This window comes from Equus przewalskii, chromosome 2 (genome assembly GCF_037783145.1).
Source record: "Equus przewalskii isolate Varuska chromosome 2, EquPr2, whole genome shotgun sequence".
NCBI classification, from domain to species: Eukaryota; Metazoa; Chordata; class Mammalia; order Perissodactyla; family Equidae; genus Equus; species Equus przewalskii.
Window position 1 is genome coordinate 43,938,125 of NC_091832.1, and position 22,422 is coordinate 43,960,546.

Consider the following 22,422-nt stretch of genomic DNA (forward strand, 5'->3'; position numbering starts at 1 on the left):
TCCAATGGTCAGCATTTCTTTCTTCCCATTAGGTTTGAATAAGGATAGAATCATTTACATCGTTTTTTAATTACACCTAAAAATATATGGGAAATCTCAGGGGAGAAAAGATTCAAAGGTCTTGAACAGAAATTGGCAGAGTGGAGGAGGAAGATAACAACTGTTAGCTTTACTGACATTTAAATTCGGTTTGATATCTTTTGAATAGCTCTCCCTCTTATTGAAAAATCTTTCTCTGATGCACTTTAGGTGGTGTGGCCAACACCTTAGTGACAGGTGTTTGTGTCTTTTAAAATGATTTACAAATAAAGAGGAGAAGCACCAAAAAAAAAAAAAAATCTGTTTTAGGAGTTAGTGAAACTCTACAGAGTAAATAATGAATCAGACTTTCCTTGTATCAAAGGCTGTCCCTAGTTTTACATTATGCTTCTTTAGCAACTGGATTAACTCTTTGAAGCCAAGGCACTTTATAGACTGTGACAGAAACTTACTAAATTTCTTTTAAAAACAACTATCCTTTAGTGATACAAGGGTGAGTGCAGCTTCCTACAAGGTTCACCTTACAATTAAGAATAGTTTGGGCATGAGAAATCCAATGTTTCTCATTTGTCGCCACCTTTAAACACATCGTAGATTGGATCTAAAGAGCTATTGGGAGGAAAGGTGCATAGAGAATGAAGAGGGTCTCTGGGAGATTGTGGTTGGACGGGGAAGAACAAAAAGAGATGGACTAACCTGGTGTTGCTGTTGTCAGGGCTGAACAGTGAATTTCGTACTTTGTAAACATGTTTGGTTCTTCATTTGCAGTGCTCAGTGACCCCCACACCAGGGCCATCTATGATATATATGGAAAGAGAGGACTGGAAATGGAAGGATGGGAGGTAAGAGAAGCCGTGCGTCTGGTACCCAGAAAAGTCATCCAACAACAACCCCCAGATCCTGCAACCTTTGATAATATCTTTGAGAATATTTGAAGACGTTAGGGTCCCTTCCTCACCTAGTAATTTGGTTTAAGAGATTGAGGTGTAGGCTTGGCTTTGCCGGTTTGTAGCTATGTGAACGTGGGCAAGTCACTTGTCCAGCTTTCCTCAGTTTCCTGACTTGTCAGGTGAAAAGTAAGAGGGATCGACTGTATCAGTAGTTTTTAACCCAAGAGAAGGGAGCAGGCCTGTCGTGGGGTTGAAGGCAGACAGTTTCTGGAAGGATGCGGTGCTGTCCACACGTGCACTGCCGTCCCCTCCACATTTCTGTGCCTCTTCTCTCAGCCTGAGGTTATGAATAACTGCATTTAGGAAGTGTTTCTGTTGGTGACGTGTTGTGCACGTGAACAAAATGGAAGCAGAGACAAGAGGAGAACTACTGGATTCAACTGTCTGGGATGACCCTTCCATCTCTAATGCGCTGTCATACTAGAATGTTGTCAGATATACGAGTGAAACAAAGGAGCCAATATCCATGAAATAGGTTAGCCTGGGCAGCCATGCCATGTTAACAGTCACTAAAATTCCAAAGATTCTGGGTTTTTTTGCTCTGCCACTGACTAGTCTTAGAGCCTTGGGCAAGTCATTTGACTGTACTTCCATGTTATTATCTGAAAAATGAAGATACAAGGATCTAGTAGAAATGTGAATATGAAAGTTAGTTGTAAAACTTTAAATTGTTATGAGAACATATAGATATTATTACTTAATTTCATTAAAGAAACTTGGTTTTGATGCCCAAGAAATTTTGTTAGGCTGTTAACGTTAAATTGACTGTCATTGATTTATTTTCTCATCATCGTGTAAGATTTCCCTTGAAGTTGTTTTGGTATTTAATCTCAAGCTTGTATGCCTGTCTCTTTTCATTCTAGTATGAGAACTTTTTAAGGGCCTTTGGGTAAGGAGTAGAAAGAAGAGAAGCAAAACAGGGTTCTATTTCCTTTCCACTACTGCTTAATATTGGTGGTTTGTGGGACATATTTCACCTGTAGCCATGTTTTGGTTGCCCGCACAAGGAATTGTAGTTGCTAACATTTAAAACTTGGGTTGTGCACAAAAATCCAGTCTTTTGTCTTCTCTTGAAAGAAATCAGATAATCTGATAAAACTGTATCTGAATTTTCCTGTGAGACAGTACCCAACTAAATCTGAGGAGCCTCTGCCCTTTAGACTGACTGTGCTGTCCAGTTTGTCCCAGTCCTCACCACTCCCTGTTGTGTTACATCTGGCCCCTCACTTCATCTACATGTCCCCCTGGCTCGAGTAGGTGTTTGGTTTCTGGCCTTTGGCTTGATGGAAATAGCAATGTTTCATGTTACATTAGTTTATTGTAGCAAAGTGTCAGGCATAATTGCTTAACATTTTTTTTGTCCAGAAAGGAAAATAGAAGCCTGTTGTATTTACTAAATTTCTCCTCACACTTTGGACACTATGTTAAAGCTCCCTTGTTTTTTGAAGACGTAGGCTGGTTACAGTTTTTCAGGGCCACTGCAAAGCTGTAGGCCTCTCGTACATACCCCCACTTCAGAGTCCAGGTTTTTAATTCCCAGCAGCATTATCCCAACTCTAATGGAGCACTTGGGTAGCATCCTCCTGGCAAAATATTGCGTGGTTTCCTATCGCCAAACCAACTTATCTCCCCATTAGGAGCAAAGCAAAACCACACACAGTAGTGACTGCAAAAATATGTAGGCAGTCACAGATGGTGAATGGATAAGCTTTTATATTCGTAGTTTTTAGTAAACTATTCTAAGGAAATCAATTTCTCATTGACCAGAATTGGCTTTCTTTTGCATTGATACTAAGCCTTCACTTAAGATAAAAATGCCTTCAAAGAAGACTGCATGAGGATACCTCCACAACTGTTTACTCAGAGATGTATCGGCGCCTGACATGCAGTAGGAAAATCGAGCCCGTTATTTATACTGTAAAGCAAAAGTGTCGCTGAACCCATGAGCGTTGTATGAAGCTGGCACCATCATTCCTTCAAGGAGTTCTACAGCTCGTCGAATATGAGTATTCTCTCACTTCAGTTGTAGCTTTTGCCCCAGAGATGAGGGTGTGTTCACTTCATGCTGTTGCTAGTGTTTTTAGACTGTTAAACTTTTGCTGACAGGTATCCATCTCCACACATCTGCTGGTCTAAACATACAAGTAGTCGGTGAAGGATGAAGGACACTGTTAAAACCTTTAGTGTCTGAGACACCTTTCATCCAAAGGCATCAAAACACTCAACAGGTGTAGCAGTCACCCGCTGTCCCAGCAGTAGGGTCACCCCCTTTCTGTTGGTGGACGCTGGAGATGAAATGTGAGTTTTTTTAGATTGCATAAAATATTGGCTCTGTTTTCAGTCATTAGGTAAGTTTTCAGTCTTTTTTTTTAACCTTTAAGAGACTTTGTCATTCTCCAGCAGGGCTCCAAAGGAATGAGATGCAGCCATTCCCAATTTGTAAAACCAACCATCTTAGTTCTTAAAGTTGGTTAGCAGGGCTTATATGGATACCTACAATGAAAATGAAATTGATGTCTTCTTCCTGATGGTGAAAATTCAACTTTGAGCTGAGAATGCCTTGACAGTGTTGAATCTGGTAACAGCTGGCAAGTGGAATGGAAACCACCTACTCAGCACTTTCAGATGTTGGATTACATTTGGAGGAGCATCCTTTGGCCAGATCATCCACAGTTTATTTTTGTCTGCAATCCTTTACATTATTCATATTTCACTTTTCCCTGTCTCGTTGACTTCAGTCTTATAGTGTCTAAGAAAGTCAGCCTGCTTTAAGAGCTGTAATATGGTCAAGGTCATGAGAATGAAGAATTGGAAACTCTCACAGATCAGAGGAGACTAAGGAGACATGATGATGAAATGCAATGCTGGATCCTAGACTGGATCCTGGAACATAAACGAGATGCTAGTGGAAAAACTAGAAATCCAAAAAGTCCAGGTTTAGTTAATAGTAACGTACTAATGTTAGTTTCTTAGTTTTGACAGATGAAATGTGGTTATGTAACATGAGGCAAAGCTGGTGAGGGGGTATACAAGAACTTTCTGTACTGTCTTTGTAACTTTTCTAAAGTTCTAAATGATTTTCTAACATTATTCCAAAATAAAAGTTGACTACCAAGAATCAGAATTTTCAAACCAGACAACATCTCAGAAATTGGGTAGTTTAATTCCCCTCATTGATAGCAGGGATCTGAAGCTTAGAGAGGTGACTTACCTGTGGTCTCCCAGAAAGTTAGATAATGTCAGAGAACCTCGATTTCTATCCTCTTTTCACTGTGCCAACTAGACCTAGCTTTTAGAAATCTCTGTGCCCCTTTCCACAAGGTCAGTCAGTCTTCCTGGCCAGCACAGGGATGGACCTAGTTGGTGACTGGCCAGGGTGAACAGTGCAGGTGTATAGATTCATGGGCTACATGTGATACACTCTGTTGATGAAAAACATCAAAAACGTTTTGTATTTAGCAACTGTAATGCAGTTTAGGAGCTGTCCCCCTGGACGCTTGTATCTAAGAGTTACTGAAATGGGAAAAAAGTGACTTGCAGCTGGCTTAGTCTTTTCCATTCTCCATCATCATGTCCTCTGTGTAAAGAGGGATATAAATAATAAAGGATGTCCGGGGCTTGTGGGAGCTAGAAGGAGATACCTGCCCTGCCGCATGCTTCACTGCTCTAGAGGAGCCAGCCATTTTGACTTTGCAGTTAGTTCTGATTATGCACCAACTGTTTGCAAAACTTATGTAAAATATGACTAGAAATGGGATGGCTTAACGCCTTTGGCATATTTGCCTCTTCAGCTTATCACAGAGTGTGGCAGAGAGAAAGTAATTTCCAGCTATTAATTCAATCAGCAAGGGTCAGACAGCTAGAATTCCTGAAAACAAATCCTGTTCTTTTCTGGCCTCTGTGGAGGCTGATGCTTTCCAGTCTTTTAATTCCTGGAATCTTACAAATCTGTTATTAAAAAAATACCGGCATAGTGGCATATTCATGGAGTCTATGTCACTGGTTAGTTATGGCTAATCAAACTTTTGTTTAATCTACTTTAACACGAGCATCTTGTTAAATAGAGTACTGAGTATGAAATCTTTTCGTCCAGGTAGAACAGCCTGGTTGCTCTGGGCCCTGTGGCGGAAGTGCTCTCCTGAGGAACGAGTTGCTTAGCTCACCCTTGGCAGGGCTCCGAGTAAATGGTGGTTCCGCAGTCACAGGTCTACCGGATTGGGGTTTAAGAGTCGTGAACAGTTTTTAAAGTATTTTAAATAATTTTTGCTTGATCTTCAAGGTTAGGTGGAATAGTTGATTGCCTACATTTCCCTAAAGCTCTTTTAGTTTTATTTTCTTTTGACGAAAGGAGAGACTGACAGGAGATTGTGAAGATAATGGAAACTTTGAAAAACTGTACCTCGCTTTTGTTCGGTCCGAGATAGGGTAACTTTGGGGAAGTGAAAGTGCTATAAATGGGTGCACATGCCTTCAGTGTTTTTAAGAACTAGCAGAGTGAACTTGCTGTATCAGTTAAATATGACCGAGTTTGTTTTTGTGAGGTCACTGAGAACTGCTGTCATGCCATTTAGGACTTTCAGTTTGTTCTTGGATGATTTTAACAGTGTTTTTATTTTAAAACTTCCTTTAAAAGAACCATCTCCTCCTTTTTAGTATTTATTGATTTATGTTGGGTTATTAGAGGAGAAAATGTCGTTTTCATTATTTTTTTCTGTTTAACTTACTGAAAGCAGTAGTGAACAAATTTCTTAAAGTTTTTTTGGATAGGCCAATTTTTGTTTTTATTTTTCTGTATTGCTAAGTAATAAAATCAAGTTGCACAAAACCTGTGATAGGACCCCCATTTGTGTTAGAATGTATATACATACATACAGATGCATAGAAGATTTTTAGAAAGATACGTAAAAAATTAAATGTTAGTAGCTTGTGAGAAGAGGGAGAGTGGTATGGGGGAATTCTACTTTTTACTTCCTATCCTTCTGTACTATATTGATTTTTTGCTATAAGCATGTCTTTTTAAAATAATTTTTAAGCTTGTGATTTCTAAGGTAGCTTTTTCTCACATCACCTACCTTTTAGATGTTCTTTGAGCAGCCTCTCAGGACTTCCCGTATTTCTCCCACTGATACAGGGAATATACTATGTGGGGTTTTTTTCCCATCTCACCCATCTAATGACTTTGGTTGTGTCTGTCCTACTCCCACTCTCTGTGTTTCTTACAGGTGATAGAATTTTGGACCCTTAGAAGTCATGTGGTGCCTTTCCTCTTTCACAGATGTGGTACCTGAGGCCCAGTGAGGCCTTTCCCTGCCTCTTTGAAATCTCAACTAGATTGTCTTCCTTTCATGATGAGCTAAGAAAGTCCAAGATGGAATGCCTTGTTTTCTCTGGCATAGATTTGACTGACATCATTGTTCATCCCTGAGTGTTAACGTGATCTCCTGTTTGGTACCTGAGTAATAACTGACATCACACCTTCTAAGGTTCCCATCATATTTTAGGGAGAAGAGTCCCATGATTTTAAAAACACCCAGACCTGATGGCTTAAGATCTCTTGGTCCAAGAAGCTCAAAAGGCATCTCTAGCAATGGCCCCAGCACACTAGAGAGAGATGGCAGTATGTGTGGACAGCTTTGCCTTTGTTTTGATAGTTAAAATTTATCTGGGATTCCTTAGGAAATTTAAACTATGAGACTTAAGATGACATTTCTTTGTAAGATTCCTGGAGCCTCGGAGATAAGTTACTAAAATGCAGGAAATGATGCCAAAGTCTTTCTGGAGAGCTGAGGAAAAGTGTGACCTTGGGAATGACCAGGGCGGCAGAATGGAGCGAGTACGACGGTGAGCCTCACCTCACCTCGCCAGGGTCTGGGGCTGTCCAGTGGAAAACCTCATTGCCGTTCATTGACGCCTCAGAGTCCTGGGGAAGAGGAATAGGGGGCCCCTGGGCAACACATACACACCACAGTGAATGATGTCAGCTCTCAGTGTGGGTTTTCCTCACTCTCTGGGTCCTGTCTTCTCTTGATTCTGCCCGTAGGTTGTGGAAAGGAGGAGAACTCCAGCTGAAATTAGAGAAGAGTTTGAACGGTTGCAGAGGGAGAGGGAAGAGAGGAGACTGCAGCAGCGAACCAATCCCAAGGTAAGCTAGGGGCCGGTGTTAATGAGGATTGTTGCAAGGCTTTATTAGGAGAAGGCAGGTCTAAAATAATTCAGTGCTGGTGGCTTTTTAAAGTAATAACATACAAAATTGAGTGGAACAAAATTTTGCTTATTTTGTCTCAGAGTGGTATCTTTCTGGAAGGCAACTCCATGGAAAGCAAAGCGTCTGCTGCTGACCCAGAGGGAAGTATTCTGAACCGTAAGGAAGGAAGACAAAACCAGTCCCGTGGTCCTCTCAGAAACCAAGGAGACTCCCCAAGCAGAAACGCAGGCTAGCTCTCTGAGACCTTGTCCTCTAGTCATGCTGCACAAGGCCTTGACATGTGACAGTCAGTTACAGGGCAGTATCAGGGAAAGGACAGCCACCTCACCACACATGGAGGCAGCAGGATTTCTTGGGCCAGTGAGGATATGGAGAACCAGATAATATAGAAGGTTTGGAACATTTCCAAACTGTTTTAAGCAGGGGCCTCATGCTCTCGTTTTCCCATGACAACAGCGCCGTCAACACCAGTCAGCAGGCTGTTTGGGCAACAATGAGGTGACTTTCACTCAATTGAGTCCCCGGTGGAGTTCGAATCTTGTAACCCAGCGCCGCGCCTGAGTCTGAGAATTGCCAGCCCTGCATATATCTTTTTCCTTTGATCTGTTAGGGAAGCGAATTGTCTGAGTGCTGCCCTATCCCCGTGGCAAATAGGCTATCTTGGTCAATTTGAGATGCCAGTTGTACTGAATGGCTGATGGAGCATGGCCCAGTGTTCCTGTTCGACTGTGTTAAGAGGACTCGGTGGCCAGGCTCTGTTGGTGAGGTCAGAATGGCCTGGCAAGCAGCCTGAGAATCTTCTAAAGAAAAAGAACAAATGCTAGCTTGCAACTGGGAAGCATGATAATACGAAATTCTGATCAAATACATTCCAGAAAATGGAATTTTTGGAGACCCCTGTAGCATTTAAAGGCCCGTATATTCAGAACACTCCCGTTTATTTGAAGTCTGCCTTTCGAAGTATATTTGTAAATGCCACTGCAGCTCCTTGCCACCATCCCTCCGCTTCGACAGATGCTGGCTTCAGTGGTGCAGAGTTATCTATTTGTCAGATGGAGGTAGAGAATTGAAACGCTGGCTGAACTGACTCAGGGAGTGTGTGAGATAATTGGGAGAGTTGATAGTCTCTGAGGTGCCCTGAACTGTGCTGGTGGGTTCCCTTCTTGGATCTCCCAGCCGGTGCTCGGGGCCAGTGCACTGTGGGGAGGTCTGGTGTGAAAGGTTAGTGCTGGCAGATGGAGGTGAGGGTGGAGGAGATGGGGTGGGAGCCTGGCAGGAACAGGCTTGGCTTTGGTACCTTTGCTATTCTGGCTGGAGTCTTTGCTGCATTCAGAGCAATGAAGGGGAAAGAGAACATCACAGTAGCCTGAGCCTCTGTGTCCTATGATAAAATTGGCCATCTGGGTGTGCGCAGTGATTGCTTATTGGGATTCTATAGAAATGTGTCTCCGGGCCATGTTTCTGTGGAATGAGGGAGCACAGCTGTGACCATTTCACACAAGCATGCAAGTTACTGTAAAATTCCCAATACTTTGCTACTTCCATAAACTGCTTCCAAATAAATAAGATATTTTCTAACCAGAAATACTGAGTGATAACCAGATGTTGGCTATGTAGCATTTTGAGGGAAGATTTTGAGCTGTATCTTTCATTCCCTTTCCGAGTGTTTTGCTTTTCAAGATGAGCAGAAACGTCTGGAACCTCCTTATCCTAAGAAGAAAGGGGTAATCTCCTCTTTTAAGAAGCCCACAGGGAGAAAGACTTGGCGGCCTTGAGGCTCAGCACTGGCCTGTCACCTCGACCCTCACAAAGGATCATGGCTTTTAAGGGGTTGACAGACTAGATAACATTGTGATGCTGCCATCTGAAACGTGGCTGGATAGTTCTCTCCATTTTCATCAGGAAGAGTTTGTTGGGTAGGGATTTTCCAGTCAGATGTGTGTACCAAGAACAGGCAAAAAGGTCGAGTGGGGAAAATTTTAGGTTAGAAACATGGACCCTGACACAGTGATGCATGACACAAAACAAACCATTTGACCTGTGTTTAGTTTTCTCATTTGTAAAATGAAGAATCTCCTCCAACTACCACACCAAGTTGTTAAACGACTGAAAAAATGGGAAATAAATGTTAATTTATTACAGAGAGGCAAGCCTGCTAAATAAATGCAAGTTGGTACTAGCACCAAGGTGAGGTTAAGAGCTAAATTTTGCTTTAGTGTTTCATTTGGCACTACGTGGGAAGTACTCAGCTTCGTCAGGCAATTCCTTTGCCCATGGTGTCTGGGTTGGGTGGGGTCTCTCAATTGGGGTTTGAAAATGGCCCTCTGACGACACCATCAGCCTTCTGCTGTGGCAGAGGCCAGTGCTGTTCCAGTGTGGCCAGCCACCTGCGAGTCTTGGTTTGTGTGAACTGAGCTTTGGAAAGCACTGTGGGACCCAGAAGGATGAGTGGAATCCCACCTCCAGTGTGTGTTCAGCCAGTGGAATGCACACGTGCGCGCGTGCACACACACAGGAGGCGGCATGGTAGAGCTTTCTACCTGGAGTCAAGAGTCCTGAATTGGGCTTTGGATTCCACCCTCCAGTTCTCTGCCCTCGGTCAGGTTACTCCTCCAGCCTTAGCTCACTTCTTGTGTGAAATGAGAAGTTCACCACAAGGTCCACTGCTTGGGGTCAGAAGGCCCCAAGTCCCCAAAGTTCTTAGTTGCCTTTGTTTTCTGTCTTTGCTAAGTGGGAGCAAATTCTTCTGTATTTCCTGCTAGAAAATGCCAGGCTCAGGTTGCTTGGGTCCTAGGGTCTCAGGGGCCCTCCATATTGAGCCAGTGTCGGGGAAGGAATTTATGGTTGGACGGATGATGAGGTTCATCTGCGTCCACGAGGACTGTGTGTAACTGGAATCTGACTGGACCGCCTTGGCCGTCCTCCCTTCGTCTTTAAGATCTCTTTTATTTGCATAATCCATCTACATTTCTTGCCTCTTAGAGACTAGGATCGTACAGTAAGGTTGTTCCGTGCTATGGTCACTTCATATTGATTATATTAATTCCTCTCATTTGTTAATACCCATAAATCTCTCTCTCTGGATGGCAGCCACTTGGAGAGTTGGATGACAAGATCTCAGACAGTGTCGTTGGACGTTATTACTGCGTTCTTAATGAACTTGTTCAGATTCCACGTGAAGCAGAGCCTTAATTTGGGGATTGTTTGAGGGGTTTGGTTGTCTGTCTCTGAGGGTATAGACTGCCTTCTTTTTACCCTGTTATGTAACAGTTCATGGAGATTGTTACGCTGTTTCTTGGACCATTCTGTTCTCCTTTCAGTATTACAGAGGCTGACATAAATTCCTTGGCAAGACCTCCTTTCTGATTTTAGAAAGGCCAGCTTATCGGTGTGGTTCCTGTAATAGCTTAAAAGCACGATTCAGCTTTATCAGAAAAAAAAAATTTAAATAATGTATCAAGGAAGACATATGACCAATAAAATATTTTTAAATCTTAAAATGTTTTCATAAAGATGTATGAGTACATTACTCAATTACTTTTAAAGGATTTTTAAAAAGATTTGTTTTGGTTGCCATGGGTAATGATTATAGCCATCAGAATGTGCCTGTGGTTATGACTTCAGTCTGTTCTGTGGAAATGATTCTGATGTCATAAACTGACTCGACTTGGCTGACAGGATAATTGTGCAGAAGAAAAGCTGTTTGAACCCATATGTTTGTTGTACTCAATGGCAGGAAGGGGCAATTTACCGTATGCAGAAATGGGCTGCTATTGAATTTGAAGAAATTGGGAAGTTGTCGTATAAGGAGAAGGGATCAAGTCTGGGAAAGTGCTGTTATATAAAGTGGAGTCTTTGGGGAAGAGAAGAGGTGGCTGACTGTAGAAGGCATAGAGAAAGCTATTTAAGTGGGTGCTGGTTGGAGGACTGTTCCACCCCCATCCTGTCAGCATAATCACTTATAAATAAGAATTAAAGAGTATTGTTTATATGGGGCCGGCCCCGTGGCCCAGTGGTTAAGTTCACGCACTCCGCTTTGGTGGCCCAGGGTTTCGCTGGTTCGGATCCTGGGTGTGGACATGGCACCACTCGTCGGGCAGTGCTGAGGCGGCGTCCCACATGCCACAACTAGAAGGACCCACAACTAAAAATATACAAGTGTATATTTTACTTGTATATTGTACTGGGGGACTTTGGGGAGAAAAAGGAAAAATAAAATCTTTTAAAAAAAAAAGACTGTTGTTTATAGATGTGAGGTAGGGGGCGGAATTGTTCTTGGAAATCCTGGTAGGTTTGAGTTTGATCCTCCGTAACATTGGAGAACACAGGTTTCAACTTCGATCTCAGGTTGAATGAGTCTGTGGAGACGGTCTCACAAGAGCCGCCATGGGCTCATCAGCTGTAAAACAGGCAGATTTCACATTACCTCTTAACGTAATTGCCACTTTTAGTGGAATTCTCAATTAGTAAACAGTTACTATGGAGACTGCATTTGACAGAAATTCCTCACATTATCCTTATGGCCAGATAAAAAAATATAAACATGAATATAATTCAGATTGGAACATTCCTGGCTGAATGAACAACTGATTCTATTCAAAGAGGGTTAATTAGTGCATCATTTCCAACCTGGCGAGAAGTTTCTCATTGTAGGAGTAAGGGGTAAGTAACTTTCTAGCTTGCCACGCTCAGAGTTTTTATGAGTGATGTCAACGAAGATGTGTTTGTCACATTCGCAGGTGACCCAAGATGGAAGGACAAAACCGAGATCCTAAAAGATCTCAGTGAACTAGAATGGAAGGGATAAATGTGCTAGCTAAGAGAAGGCGAGATGGGAAAAAATGGTGGTCTTTAATTGACTCACCGGCTTAATATTAGCAACAATTTAACATCTTTTGTTGGTTGGAGGTGAGTATGGTAAAGATGATCCATTTATTCACAAAGTAATTTAAATTGGGTGACTGTAAGGAGCCAGGCACTCTTCCAGGTGTGGACATGCAGCAGAGAAATAACAGTGCACAAGACTCTGCCCTCTCATGAAGCTTAGCAGTCTAGTTGAGAGAGCCAAATAATATGCAATAAGCACAATACGCAAATTATATAATGTATTAGAGGATGATAATGCTGTGACAGGAAAATAGATTTGGGGTAAGGAGGGAGGGCTGCAGTTTTAAATAGGGTGGTCAGGCCTCATTGAGAAAGTGATATTGGAAGGAAGATGAGGAGAGAAGAGTTATCCCTGTGGATATCTGAAGGAGAGCTTCCCAGATGGAAGGAACAACCAGTGCAAAGGTGAAGTGGGTCTTGTATGTTCGAGGAATAGCAAAGAGGCTGGAGTGTCTGGAACACTGATGAAGGAAATTAGTAGGACTTGAGGTCGAAGAGGTACATCTTCCATTTCCCTAATGAGAAACAGTGACTAGCCTTAATTTGTGACGGGTCAAGAGAACAGAAACACCCAATAGCAGGAAGATGATTTTGGCTTGGTATAAGAAACACTGGACAACGTGGGCTGCTGAGGATTAATGGAAACTGCGCTTTTAATGACTATCTCATCTTGAACATGACATGGCAAGGACCTACATTGCCCAAGAGGCAGCAGGGGCGGGATATATAACTGAGATAAAAATAAGATTTCCAGGGGCTGACCCTGTAGCGTAGTGGTTGGGTTCGGCATGCTCTACTTTGGCGGCCTGGGTTCACGAGTTCAGATCCATTCACGGACCTACAACACTCGTCAACGTCATTCTGTGGCAGCATCCCACACACAAAATAGAGGAAGATTGACACAGATGTTAGCTCAGGGCTAATCTTCCTGAGCAAATAAATAAGTTTTCCAGCCTGTTTACAGAGCCAGTCCGGGAGTAGATTCTGGGCTGGCAGATAATGCTCCCGTCTAGGCTGGAGAACCTTTGGATCAGGAATGGTTGGGCTTTTGATGATGGCTGGTGGCTGCCAAGAAGAGGCTGGGCCCCATCTCTCCTACTCCAGGCCCTGCCTGTGAGTAATGGTGTCATTTGGTTATGTTGGATCCTCCTGATCAAGAAACATGTGAGACTAGACTTAACAGGCACAAGAAGTCTACTAACTTTTAAATATGCATATAAGAACTTTTTGAGATGTTAATAGTCTTTAAGTAGCCTCTAGTTTCGAAGTCTAAGGTGTGGGAAATTTTTTTCAGTTTTTTTTTGTCGAAGTAATGTAGTCATGCATCGCTTAGTGACAGGGATACGTTCTGAGAAATGCATCATTAGTTGATTTCGTTGTGTGAACATCATAGAGCGCACTTACACAAGCTTAGGTGGTACAGCCTGCTACACACCTAGGCTAATGGTACTCATCTTATGGGACCATCATCATATATGTGGTCTGTCGTCAACCGAAACATCATTATGCAGCGCATGACTGTATGAGTAAATAGTTTAGAGAGGCAAAGAGTTGTTAGACTTATACCCTTCCCACCCCTCCTTTCAACTCCTGACTCCTGTTGCCCGGAGGCGGCCACTCTGAGCTCTTTCTTCTGAAATTTCTTCTGCGTTTCTAAATTGCATATTTATATTGTTCTCTCTTTGTTTTTTCAGTTTTAGTAAATATCTGATGACCTCCTGCCAGAAAAGATAAGGATATAGTTCCCCAACATGGTACATGTTTTTCTTTCCCTCCATTGTAGTTATAATAGTCTTTTGGGTTAAATTAATATTCACTGTATAAATACTCAGCTGAGCCAGACAGTAGACCATGATTACCTGACCTTTGTTAATATGCTTTTTCCTCCGTGGTGTTAATAATTGTCTCATTTGGTTCCTTTTGATTTGTTTTCTATAAATCTATCACTAATTGATTTCCAAAGTCTGTTGAAACTGAAACTTTCCTCTCAGTTTCGTCTGACACCACAGGCCTAGAAATTCATAGGAAGGTAGAGGGGAGGGCTTTGGTGCTTGAGCTCTAGAGATGGATGCCCTGGGTTCCAGTCCTGTCTCTGCCACTCACCTTGTCAGCTATGGGACCTTGAGCAAGGTACTTCACTTCTCTGTTCCTCAGTTTCTTCATCTGTGAAATGGAGCTAATAGTACCTACCTCACGTTGTTGATGAAAGGATTACATGGAATAAAGCATGTCAAATACTTGAAGAGTTCCTGGCGCACAATAGGCATTCATCAATGTTATTTTTTATTATTAATGCAATATCTCTTATTTTTTTTAAGGATATTACTTACAGATTTCTTGCCATTTTCTTTGGCATTTGTATTCTCTGCTTTCTGGTTCTTTTTGATCTTTACTTGGTTTCAGACTTCGTGTTGGAGGTTTTCCTCGATGTCTGACAGTCCTTGGCTGTCTGCTCATGAAGAGTGAGGCAGTGAGGCTGAGTAGCTGCTCCTTGTATTGGCAGGGCTTGTCACTGACAGGCTTCACTCTGGGACGTTTGGAGACTCCCTGCCATGGTTGGTGTCTAAAGGCCTTTTCTAATTAGCAGATGATTCTTCTCTGAGAGGAAGCCGCCAGTCTCCCGCCTGGCTGACGGCAGTCTTGTTGCTGACTGGGGTAGGAAGTTTGGGAAGCGACTGTTTGGTGTGCAGTCTCACTTCACCTTTGTTTCCAGTACGTGCCCCACACCTCCGCAGCTGTACCTGGAACGCCTTCTCTTTTTTTTATTTATTTATTTATTTATTTTTTTGAGGAAGATCAGCCCTGAGCTAACATCTGTTGCCAATCCTCCTCTTTTTGCTAAGGAAGACTGGCCCTGAGCTAACATCCGTGCCCATCTCCCTCTACTTTATATGTGGGGCACGTACCACAGCATGGCTTTTGCCAAGCACTGCCATGTCTGCACCTGGGATCCGAACCAGCGAACCCTGGGCTGCTGAAGCAGAATGTGTGCACTTAACCGCTGCGCCGCCGGGCCAGCCCCTAATTTTTTTTTTTTTAAAGATTTTATTTTTCCTTTTTCACCCCAAAGCCACCCAGTACATAGTTGTATATTTTTAGTTGTGAGTCCTTCTAGTGGCATGTGGGACGCCACCTCAGCATGGCTTAATGAGCCATGCCATGTCCGCGCCCAGAATCCAAACCAGTGAAACCCTGGGCCACCAAAGTGGAGCCCACGAACTTGGCCATTCGGCCCCGGTGCCAGCCCCGTGGAATGCCTTCTCTTGATTTCTCCAAAAAACAAGCTTCTGTCACTTGTCTCCTTGGTGAGTGGGAGCTCTCCCGACTCCTGGGGTACCTGGTGCACCCAGATCCTGAGCTGGCAGACACTTGGATTTCACCTTTCTCTGCTGAATTAGTTACCATCTGTCCATCCAACTCTGTCAACTTCAGCATCTTCATTTCAAGGACTGTCAGAAATGGAGAACAGATTTGGGATAGCCATAGCTTGGGAAGAGGGGGAGGAAGGGAGAGGGAGGAGGTGGGTGTGGTTATAAAAGGGCAACACAAGGGATCCTTGTGGTAATGGAAATGGTCTGTATCTTAGCTGTAATGGTGGATACATGAACCCATGTATATGTGATAAAATTGTATAGAATATACATACCACAGATGAAAAATAAACCTGAGGCACTCTGAATAATATCATTGGATTGTATCCATGTCAGTATCCTGGTTGGGATAGTGTACTGTAGTTTTGCAGGATGTTATTGGGGGAAATGAGGTACATGGGATCTCTCTTATTATTTCTTACAGCTTCATGTGAACCTACAATTATCTCAAGGAAATTTTCAGTTAAGAAAAAAGACTGTCAACTAGCCCATGGTTCCCAGAGCCAGGAGGTGAACTCAGCTATGTCACAATAATACGTTTGCTTATTAGAAATGTAGATTCTCGGGCCCTACCTCAGAGCAACTCAATAGCAGGAGTCTGTCAGGCTGCTGCCTGGGAATCTGTATTTTAACAGGCTCCCCAGGGAATTCAGATGAGTGGCTGATTTGAGAACTGAATTTGCAGTAGTCTGCAGATGAGAGAATGAAAATGTACCTTTTTTGCGGTGCTTATTTCTATTTAATGGTTAAAGTAAAAAGGGTTGACTTTTTGTCTTTTTTTTTGAGGAAGATTAGCCCTGAGCCAACTGCTGCCAATCCTCCTCTTTTTGCTAAGACTGGCCCTGAGCTAACATCCATGCCCATCTTCCTGTATTTTATACGTGGGACGCCTACCACAGCATGGCTTTTGCCAAGCGGTGCCATGTCCACACCCGGGATGCGAACCAGTGAACCCCGGGCCGGCGAAGCAGAATGTGCGCACTTAACCGCTGTGCCACTGGCCCGGCCCCAAGGGTTGACTTTTGTATGGAACATTTGATAGTCCAGCAAGTCAGTGATCCAGTGGGATTGTAGTTTATAGGTTGCATTAAATACTTAAAAAGGTGATCTCTTCATCTGCTTCCTCTTGTATTTAGCTCCTTGAACCTTTAAACTTTAGCAGTTTGTGATTTTTGTTGAGTAGCTCACAACTTGAGAAATTAAATCAGATTCTTTAGACAACTTGTGTTACACTCTTATTACTGTGACCTGATTGTTTGAAGATAGTATGAAACTGCAGGGGCGGGGGGCTTGTTCCCCATACAGTCTCGTTAGCTCTAGTGTAAGGGGGAAAAAACTGCCCTATACTATGGATTGAATCTTTCAGCTCCAAAAAAGTCACAAAGGCCTCACTTGAGAATCTGTAGCTGCTGGCCGTCCCACTGACGATTTTTCCGTGGTATCATCGTTGTAGTAAAGGACTACACATAACTTGTCATTGTTGTCTTTTTCTGCTCTGAGAGCAGAGTTAGGTGCCCTAGAACGAGGGTTGGCAAAGTGGCCTGCTGCCTGTTTTTGTCCTGCCCATGAGCTAAGAATGGTTGTTACATTTTTAATAGTTTTTAAGAAATCAAAAGAAGAATAATGTTTTGTGACACATAAAAATGATATGAAACTCAGATTTCAATGTCCATAAATAAAGTTTTATTGGAACACAGCAGAGCTCACTCATTTCTGTGGTACCTGTGGCTGTTTGCGCTGCGGTAGCAGAGTTGTGTAGTTTCGACAATGCTTGCCCACAAACCTAGAATACTGTCTGGCCCTTTATAGAAGAAGCGTGGCAACCTGGCTCTGGAACAGTAAGCTGAAGTGTGTATTTTCCTTTGTAAACTCTTGTTATTTGAAAAATGTGGTTTAATAACAATAACAAAAGGACATGAACCTGCATATATTCAATTAGAAGTTGTTAGGAAAAATCTAACCCATTAATTTATCCAGGATTAGATTTCTGTTTATCTTTTTTTTTCCCTTGATCTTTTTTGATCTTCTGTCAGAATTCAAATCTGACTTTCATTCCTCTCAGTGACTTCTAGTTGTATAAAAAAGCATATTATCTTGAAAGAGAAAATGAATTGTAAGTTGTAGCCAAACTTCTTTGACACGTAGAGAAGAATCTATCTAGTTCTGGTACTCTGACCAGTCCATTTTCAAAAGATTATTTCCTTGAAATGGAAGACGAGCAGAAGGCAAGCATCTGAACCGCTTTCTGAAATGTTCAAGACATGCCCTTGAAACTGAGAGCGACTCGACCATTCTCTGGGACTGTTTCCTCTGGCATAGTTGGCATATGAGCCTAACGTTCTTCTCCGCTCTCTTGACTCTTCTGGGTTAGTCCTTCTCCGTAGACTTGGATCAGCACCAGTGGCTGTCGAGTCTCAAAGTCACTGACTCGTTGGAGTTTTCGGTTATTTTGGCTTTGTTTAAAGAAACAACAAAATGGTTGAAAAAGTGATGACTTGAGCAAGACTTTTAACCTTCTAAAGGCCTCTCTACCCTCTGGTGAATCAGTTGATTCTCAGTGTAGAATTAACACAAATAGTCAACATTTACAAAGTTTTCTTTGGGAAAGGAAATAAAACCATATTTAACATTATTCTGAAAGTTTTAGCCAATACAGTTAGACAAATAATAAAAGATATAAATATTGAAAGGGCTATCATTATTTGAATATGATTGCCTGTCTTTAAAAACCAACTGAAAACTGTCAACACTAATGAGTTGAATGAGGTGGCCAGTTACAGAATATATGTCCATAAATCATTAGTTTCTGCCATTGCTGCCGTTTCGTCTCTTCATGGATTGTGGAGTAGCCTCTCCTGACTTCTCTCTCTGCTTATTCTTTGCCCCAACACAGCAACCAGAACGAGCCCACAGAATTCAGGTCAGACCAGGTCATGCAACTTGAAATGCTCCACTGTCTTTGCCATCATTCATTGTAAGCCAGCGTCCATAGGGTGGCCTGTAGACAGGGTGACCATGTCTACATCCAAACCAGGACATTTTTGAGACTGAAAAGGGGTGCTTAATTAAATTTCTACAGTTTTTTGATATATTTATTGACCCAACACTGGTTTTATTAAATTGGAGAACCTGTGAAAAGGCTTATCAAAAACTGTTTTCAGGGGCTGGCCCAATGGCATAGTGGTTAGGTGCGAGTGCTCTGCTTCGGTGGCCTAGGGTTCGCAGGTTCAGATCCTGGGCATGGACCTACATGCTGCTCATCAAGCCATGCTGTGGTGGTGTCCCACATACAAAATAGAGGGGATTGGGACAGATGTTAGCTTGGGGACAATCTTCCTCACCAAAAAACCCCACAAAACTATTTTCAGAATATTTCCTTTAAAAAATATACCTGTGTATATTAAAACACATTTTGAAAATTATATTGATTATGTGAACATTAAAAGTAGCAGAAGCAGAATCATTGTTTTTGGCATATGTTCACATACTTTAATCAGTTTATCAGTTATGTTTGTCTCTGGTGCTGTGTGTTCTGGTTGTGTACTGCCGCATAACAAACCTCTCTGACACTTAGCGGCTCGCAGGAACAATTTGACTTTCTCTCGTGTTTCTGTGGATTGACTGGACTCAGCTGGATGGTTCTCACACGGGGTCTCCTCCGGCAGTTGCAGTGCGATGGCAGCTGGGTCTTGTCATGTGGAAGATGGCATCTGCACTCATGTGCCTCTCACATGCCTCAGCTGGGGTGGCCTGGCATCTCTCCCATGCTGCCTTCCCCACCCCCAGCTAGCTTGGGTTTCCTCTTGACATGGCAGTCTCAGGGCTGTTGGATTGTTATGTGTTTGCTAGCTTCCTCAGAAAGCATGTTCCAGAGACCTAGACCAGGCTGCAAGCCTTCTCATGACCTTCTCATGACGTAGCCTTGAGGTTTCCACCATCATGTCCACTGCATTCTGCTGGACAAAAACAAGTGCCCAGGCCAGTCTGGAATCAGGGAAAGGACACTGTGCAAGGGCAGGATGGCAGCAGGCGTGACTCACTGAGAGGCCTCCTCTACACTCTCACTTCCACAGTGTCACCCTATGTTTCTGAAGACTGTACTTTCCATGTCTTTTTTCTTTCATAACATTGCCCACCCTCTTCATGAAAGTTGTGTTTATATTTAGTATTTGAAATTTTTGACATACATCTCTGTATATCATAGTATTCTTTTTCTTTTTTAAGTAGGGCAACCAAGTTACTTGAAAGGTTCAAGTGCCTATTCTTTTTTTTCCCCCCTGCTTTTTGGTGAGGAAGATTGGCCCTGAGCTAACATCTGTGCCCATCTTCCTCTATTTTATATGTGGGACACCTGCCACAGCATGGCTTGATGAGCAGTGCATAGGTCTGTGCCTGGAATCTGAACTGGCAAACCCCAGGCAGCTGAAGCAGAGCATGCAAACTTAACCTCTATGCCACCAGGCCAGCCCCCTATCATAGTATTCTTTTTTTTTTTTTTGAGGAAGATCAGCCCTGAGCTAACTACTGCCAATCTTCCTCTTTTTGCTGAGGAAGACTGGCCCTGAGCTAACATCCATGCCCATCTTCCTCTTCTTTATACATGGGACGCCTGCCACAGCATGGCTTTTGCCAAGTGGTGCCATGTCCGCACCCGGGATCTGAACCAGCAAATACCAGGCTGCTGGGAAGCAGAACGTGCGAACTTAACGGCTGCGCCACCGGGCCAGCCGCTATCATAGTATTCTTAATTGATAAAATCTCTCAATTCTGAATTTCTTCGTTTTGGAACATACAAATATTTTCGCCTAAGTATTTTCCCAAGTATTGTCTTTTTGCCTCCATTCAGAGTATTTTTATTTGACAAATTTTTAATAAACTGCCTTTATTTATGATCTTTTGAATGCTTCATCAAATTTAGATGCCTCAAAACTATAGGCGGGCCTTTCAATTTTATTCCATTCTAGGGCAGAGTATAAATTTAAATAACTAATTAATTAAAAACAGCTTCACCGAAAATTGAGATATCCAAAATGCCGTTATAGTATTTCAAAATGAAATAAACTGTTTGAGCTCTTACCCTTTTATTTGTTCAGTTTTTCCCTCCTCAAGAGATCAATTTCAGGGTATTCTTGGTTACATGCTTTGTTTTCAGTGATTGCAATTTCTTAAATATTTTAAAAGCTGCAGGGTTTATTATGCTCCATTTTAAAAAGGAGTTCTACAAAGGCTCACACATTCCTAATACACAATTTATTTTTTTTGAAGAAGAAGAAGATTAGCCCTGAGCTAACATCTGCTGCCAGTCCTCCTCTTTTTGGTGAGGAAGACTGGCCCTGAGCTAACATCTGTGCCCATCTTCCTCTGCTTTTTTTTTTATATGTGGGACACCTGCCACAGCATGGTTTGCCAAGTGGTGGCATGTCCGCACCCGGGATCTGTGCCGGCAAACCTTGGGCTGCCAAAGTGGAACGTGTTAACTTAACGGCTGCACCACCGGGCCGGTCCCCTAGTACACAATTTTTAATGCACTGCCATGCTTTAGGTTTTTTTGTATTCAGAATCAACTTCACAAAAAATTATTCTGTTACTCTGTGAATATACAGACATATTTGTACAATTTGACAACGATAACTTTGTTTTCCATAGGTAGAATATCGCAGCTTGTTTTGATGCAATCATGCATTGTGTGTATACTATAACTAATTCTGACTACTTCTGCCCCACAGGTTCTTGATTTAATAAGACCACTTTACATTCAGTGTGGAACTTTTTCACTGAGTTTACAGTAGCATTAATAATAATGTCAGGTGTTTCACCTTCAAAAATCAAATGATTATTAAGGTTACCTGATATTCTGTTTGAAGCATGTGGTTGACATTGATATAAAACTGGCATCGTTAGCAGTTGTAAGGTTCTTCTATTAATAGAACCAACATGTAAACAGCTATTGCTTTGTCTTTCATTTGTGCATTACAAACCTTAAAATGGAAAAATGAGAGAAATTAACATAGTAGAGGGACTACCAGTTGCTGTAAGAGAAAAGTCCTTTTCCACGGTTATATGTAGCTCCGCCTGCCGCTGCAGCCTTGCTTTTGGACATGGTCTTCTTAAAAGAATGACTCACTGTTGAAGAATATGCTGGTACTTCATTGGCAGATCTGAGAGTTATAATTTTCATATGCTCTGAGTTGGCACTATGGATGGTTGATGTTGAAAAACATTTTGTACAAGTTACAAATTCATCAGCTTTCTGAGAAAATGGAGATGTATTACTTAATTTGTTTTTCATTAAACACACACTGTATTTAATCTCATTGCTGCCTGGAGAGTTTCTCAAAAAAGTAAGCATTGCTGGGGCTGGCCCCGTGGCCAAGTAGTTAAGTTCGCGCGCTCCACTGCAGGCGGCCCAGTGTTTCGTTGGTTCGAATCCTGGGCGTGGACATGGCACTGCTCATCAAACCACGCTGAGGCAGCGTCCCACATGCCACAACTAGAAGGACGCACAACGAAGAATATGCAACTATGTACTGGGGAGCTTTGGGGAGAGAAAGGAAAAAAATAAAATCTTTAAAAAAAAAAAAGTAAGCATTACTCCCCCTCCAAAAAAAACCCTGTAAATTTATATCAAAAGTTGCCAAATTCAGCCCACTGCCTGTTTTTGTTAGACCTGTAAGCTAAAATTGTTTTACATTTTTAAAGGGTTGGTAACAATATTTTGAGACATGAAAATTATATGAAATTTAGATTTCGGGGTCAATGAACAAAGTTGCCTTGGAACACGGTCAGGCCCAGTCATTTACTGGCTACTCTGGCTGCTTTCCCCAGTAAAAGCAGAGTGAAATTGCAACAGAGACTGTACGGCCCACAACTCCTAAAACATTTACTATAGCCCTTCACGGAAAACACATGCAACTCCTGATTTAGACCATTCAGTAGATGAGAAAAAACACCGCCAAGAGTGTTGGGACTG

General features: G+C 42.4%; 1 protein-coding gene across 2 annotated transcripts in view; it reads left to right on the forward strand.

Moving 5' to 3' along the window:
• Positions 1-22,422, forward strand: part of DNAJC11 (DnaJ heat shock protein family (Hsp40) member C11) — a 66,051-nt gene that overhangs the window by 22,001 nt on the left and 21,628 nt on the right. For both annotated transcript variants that reach the window (XM_070603687.1, XM_070603697.1), the window contains exons 3-4: positions 808-881; positions 7,030-7,131. In XM_070603687.1, coding sequence (XP_070459788.1) covers positions 808-881; positions 7,030-7,131 — 176 coding nt within the window. The remainder of the gene's footprint in view (positions 1-807; positions 882-7,029; positions 7,132-22,422) is intronic.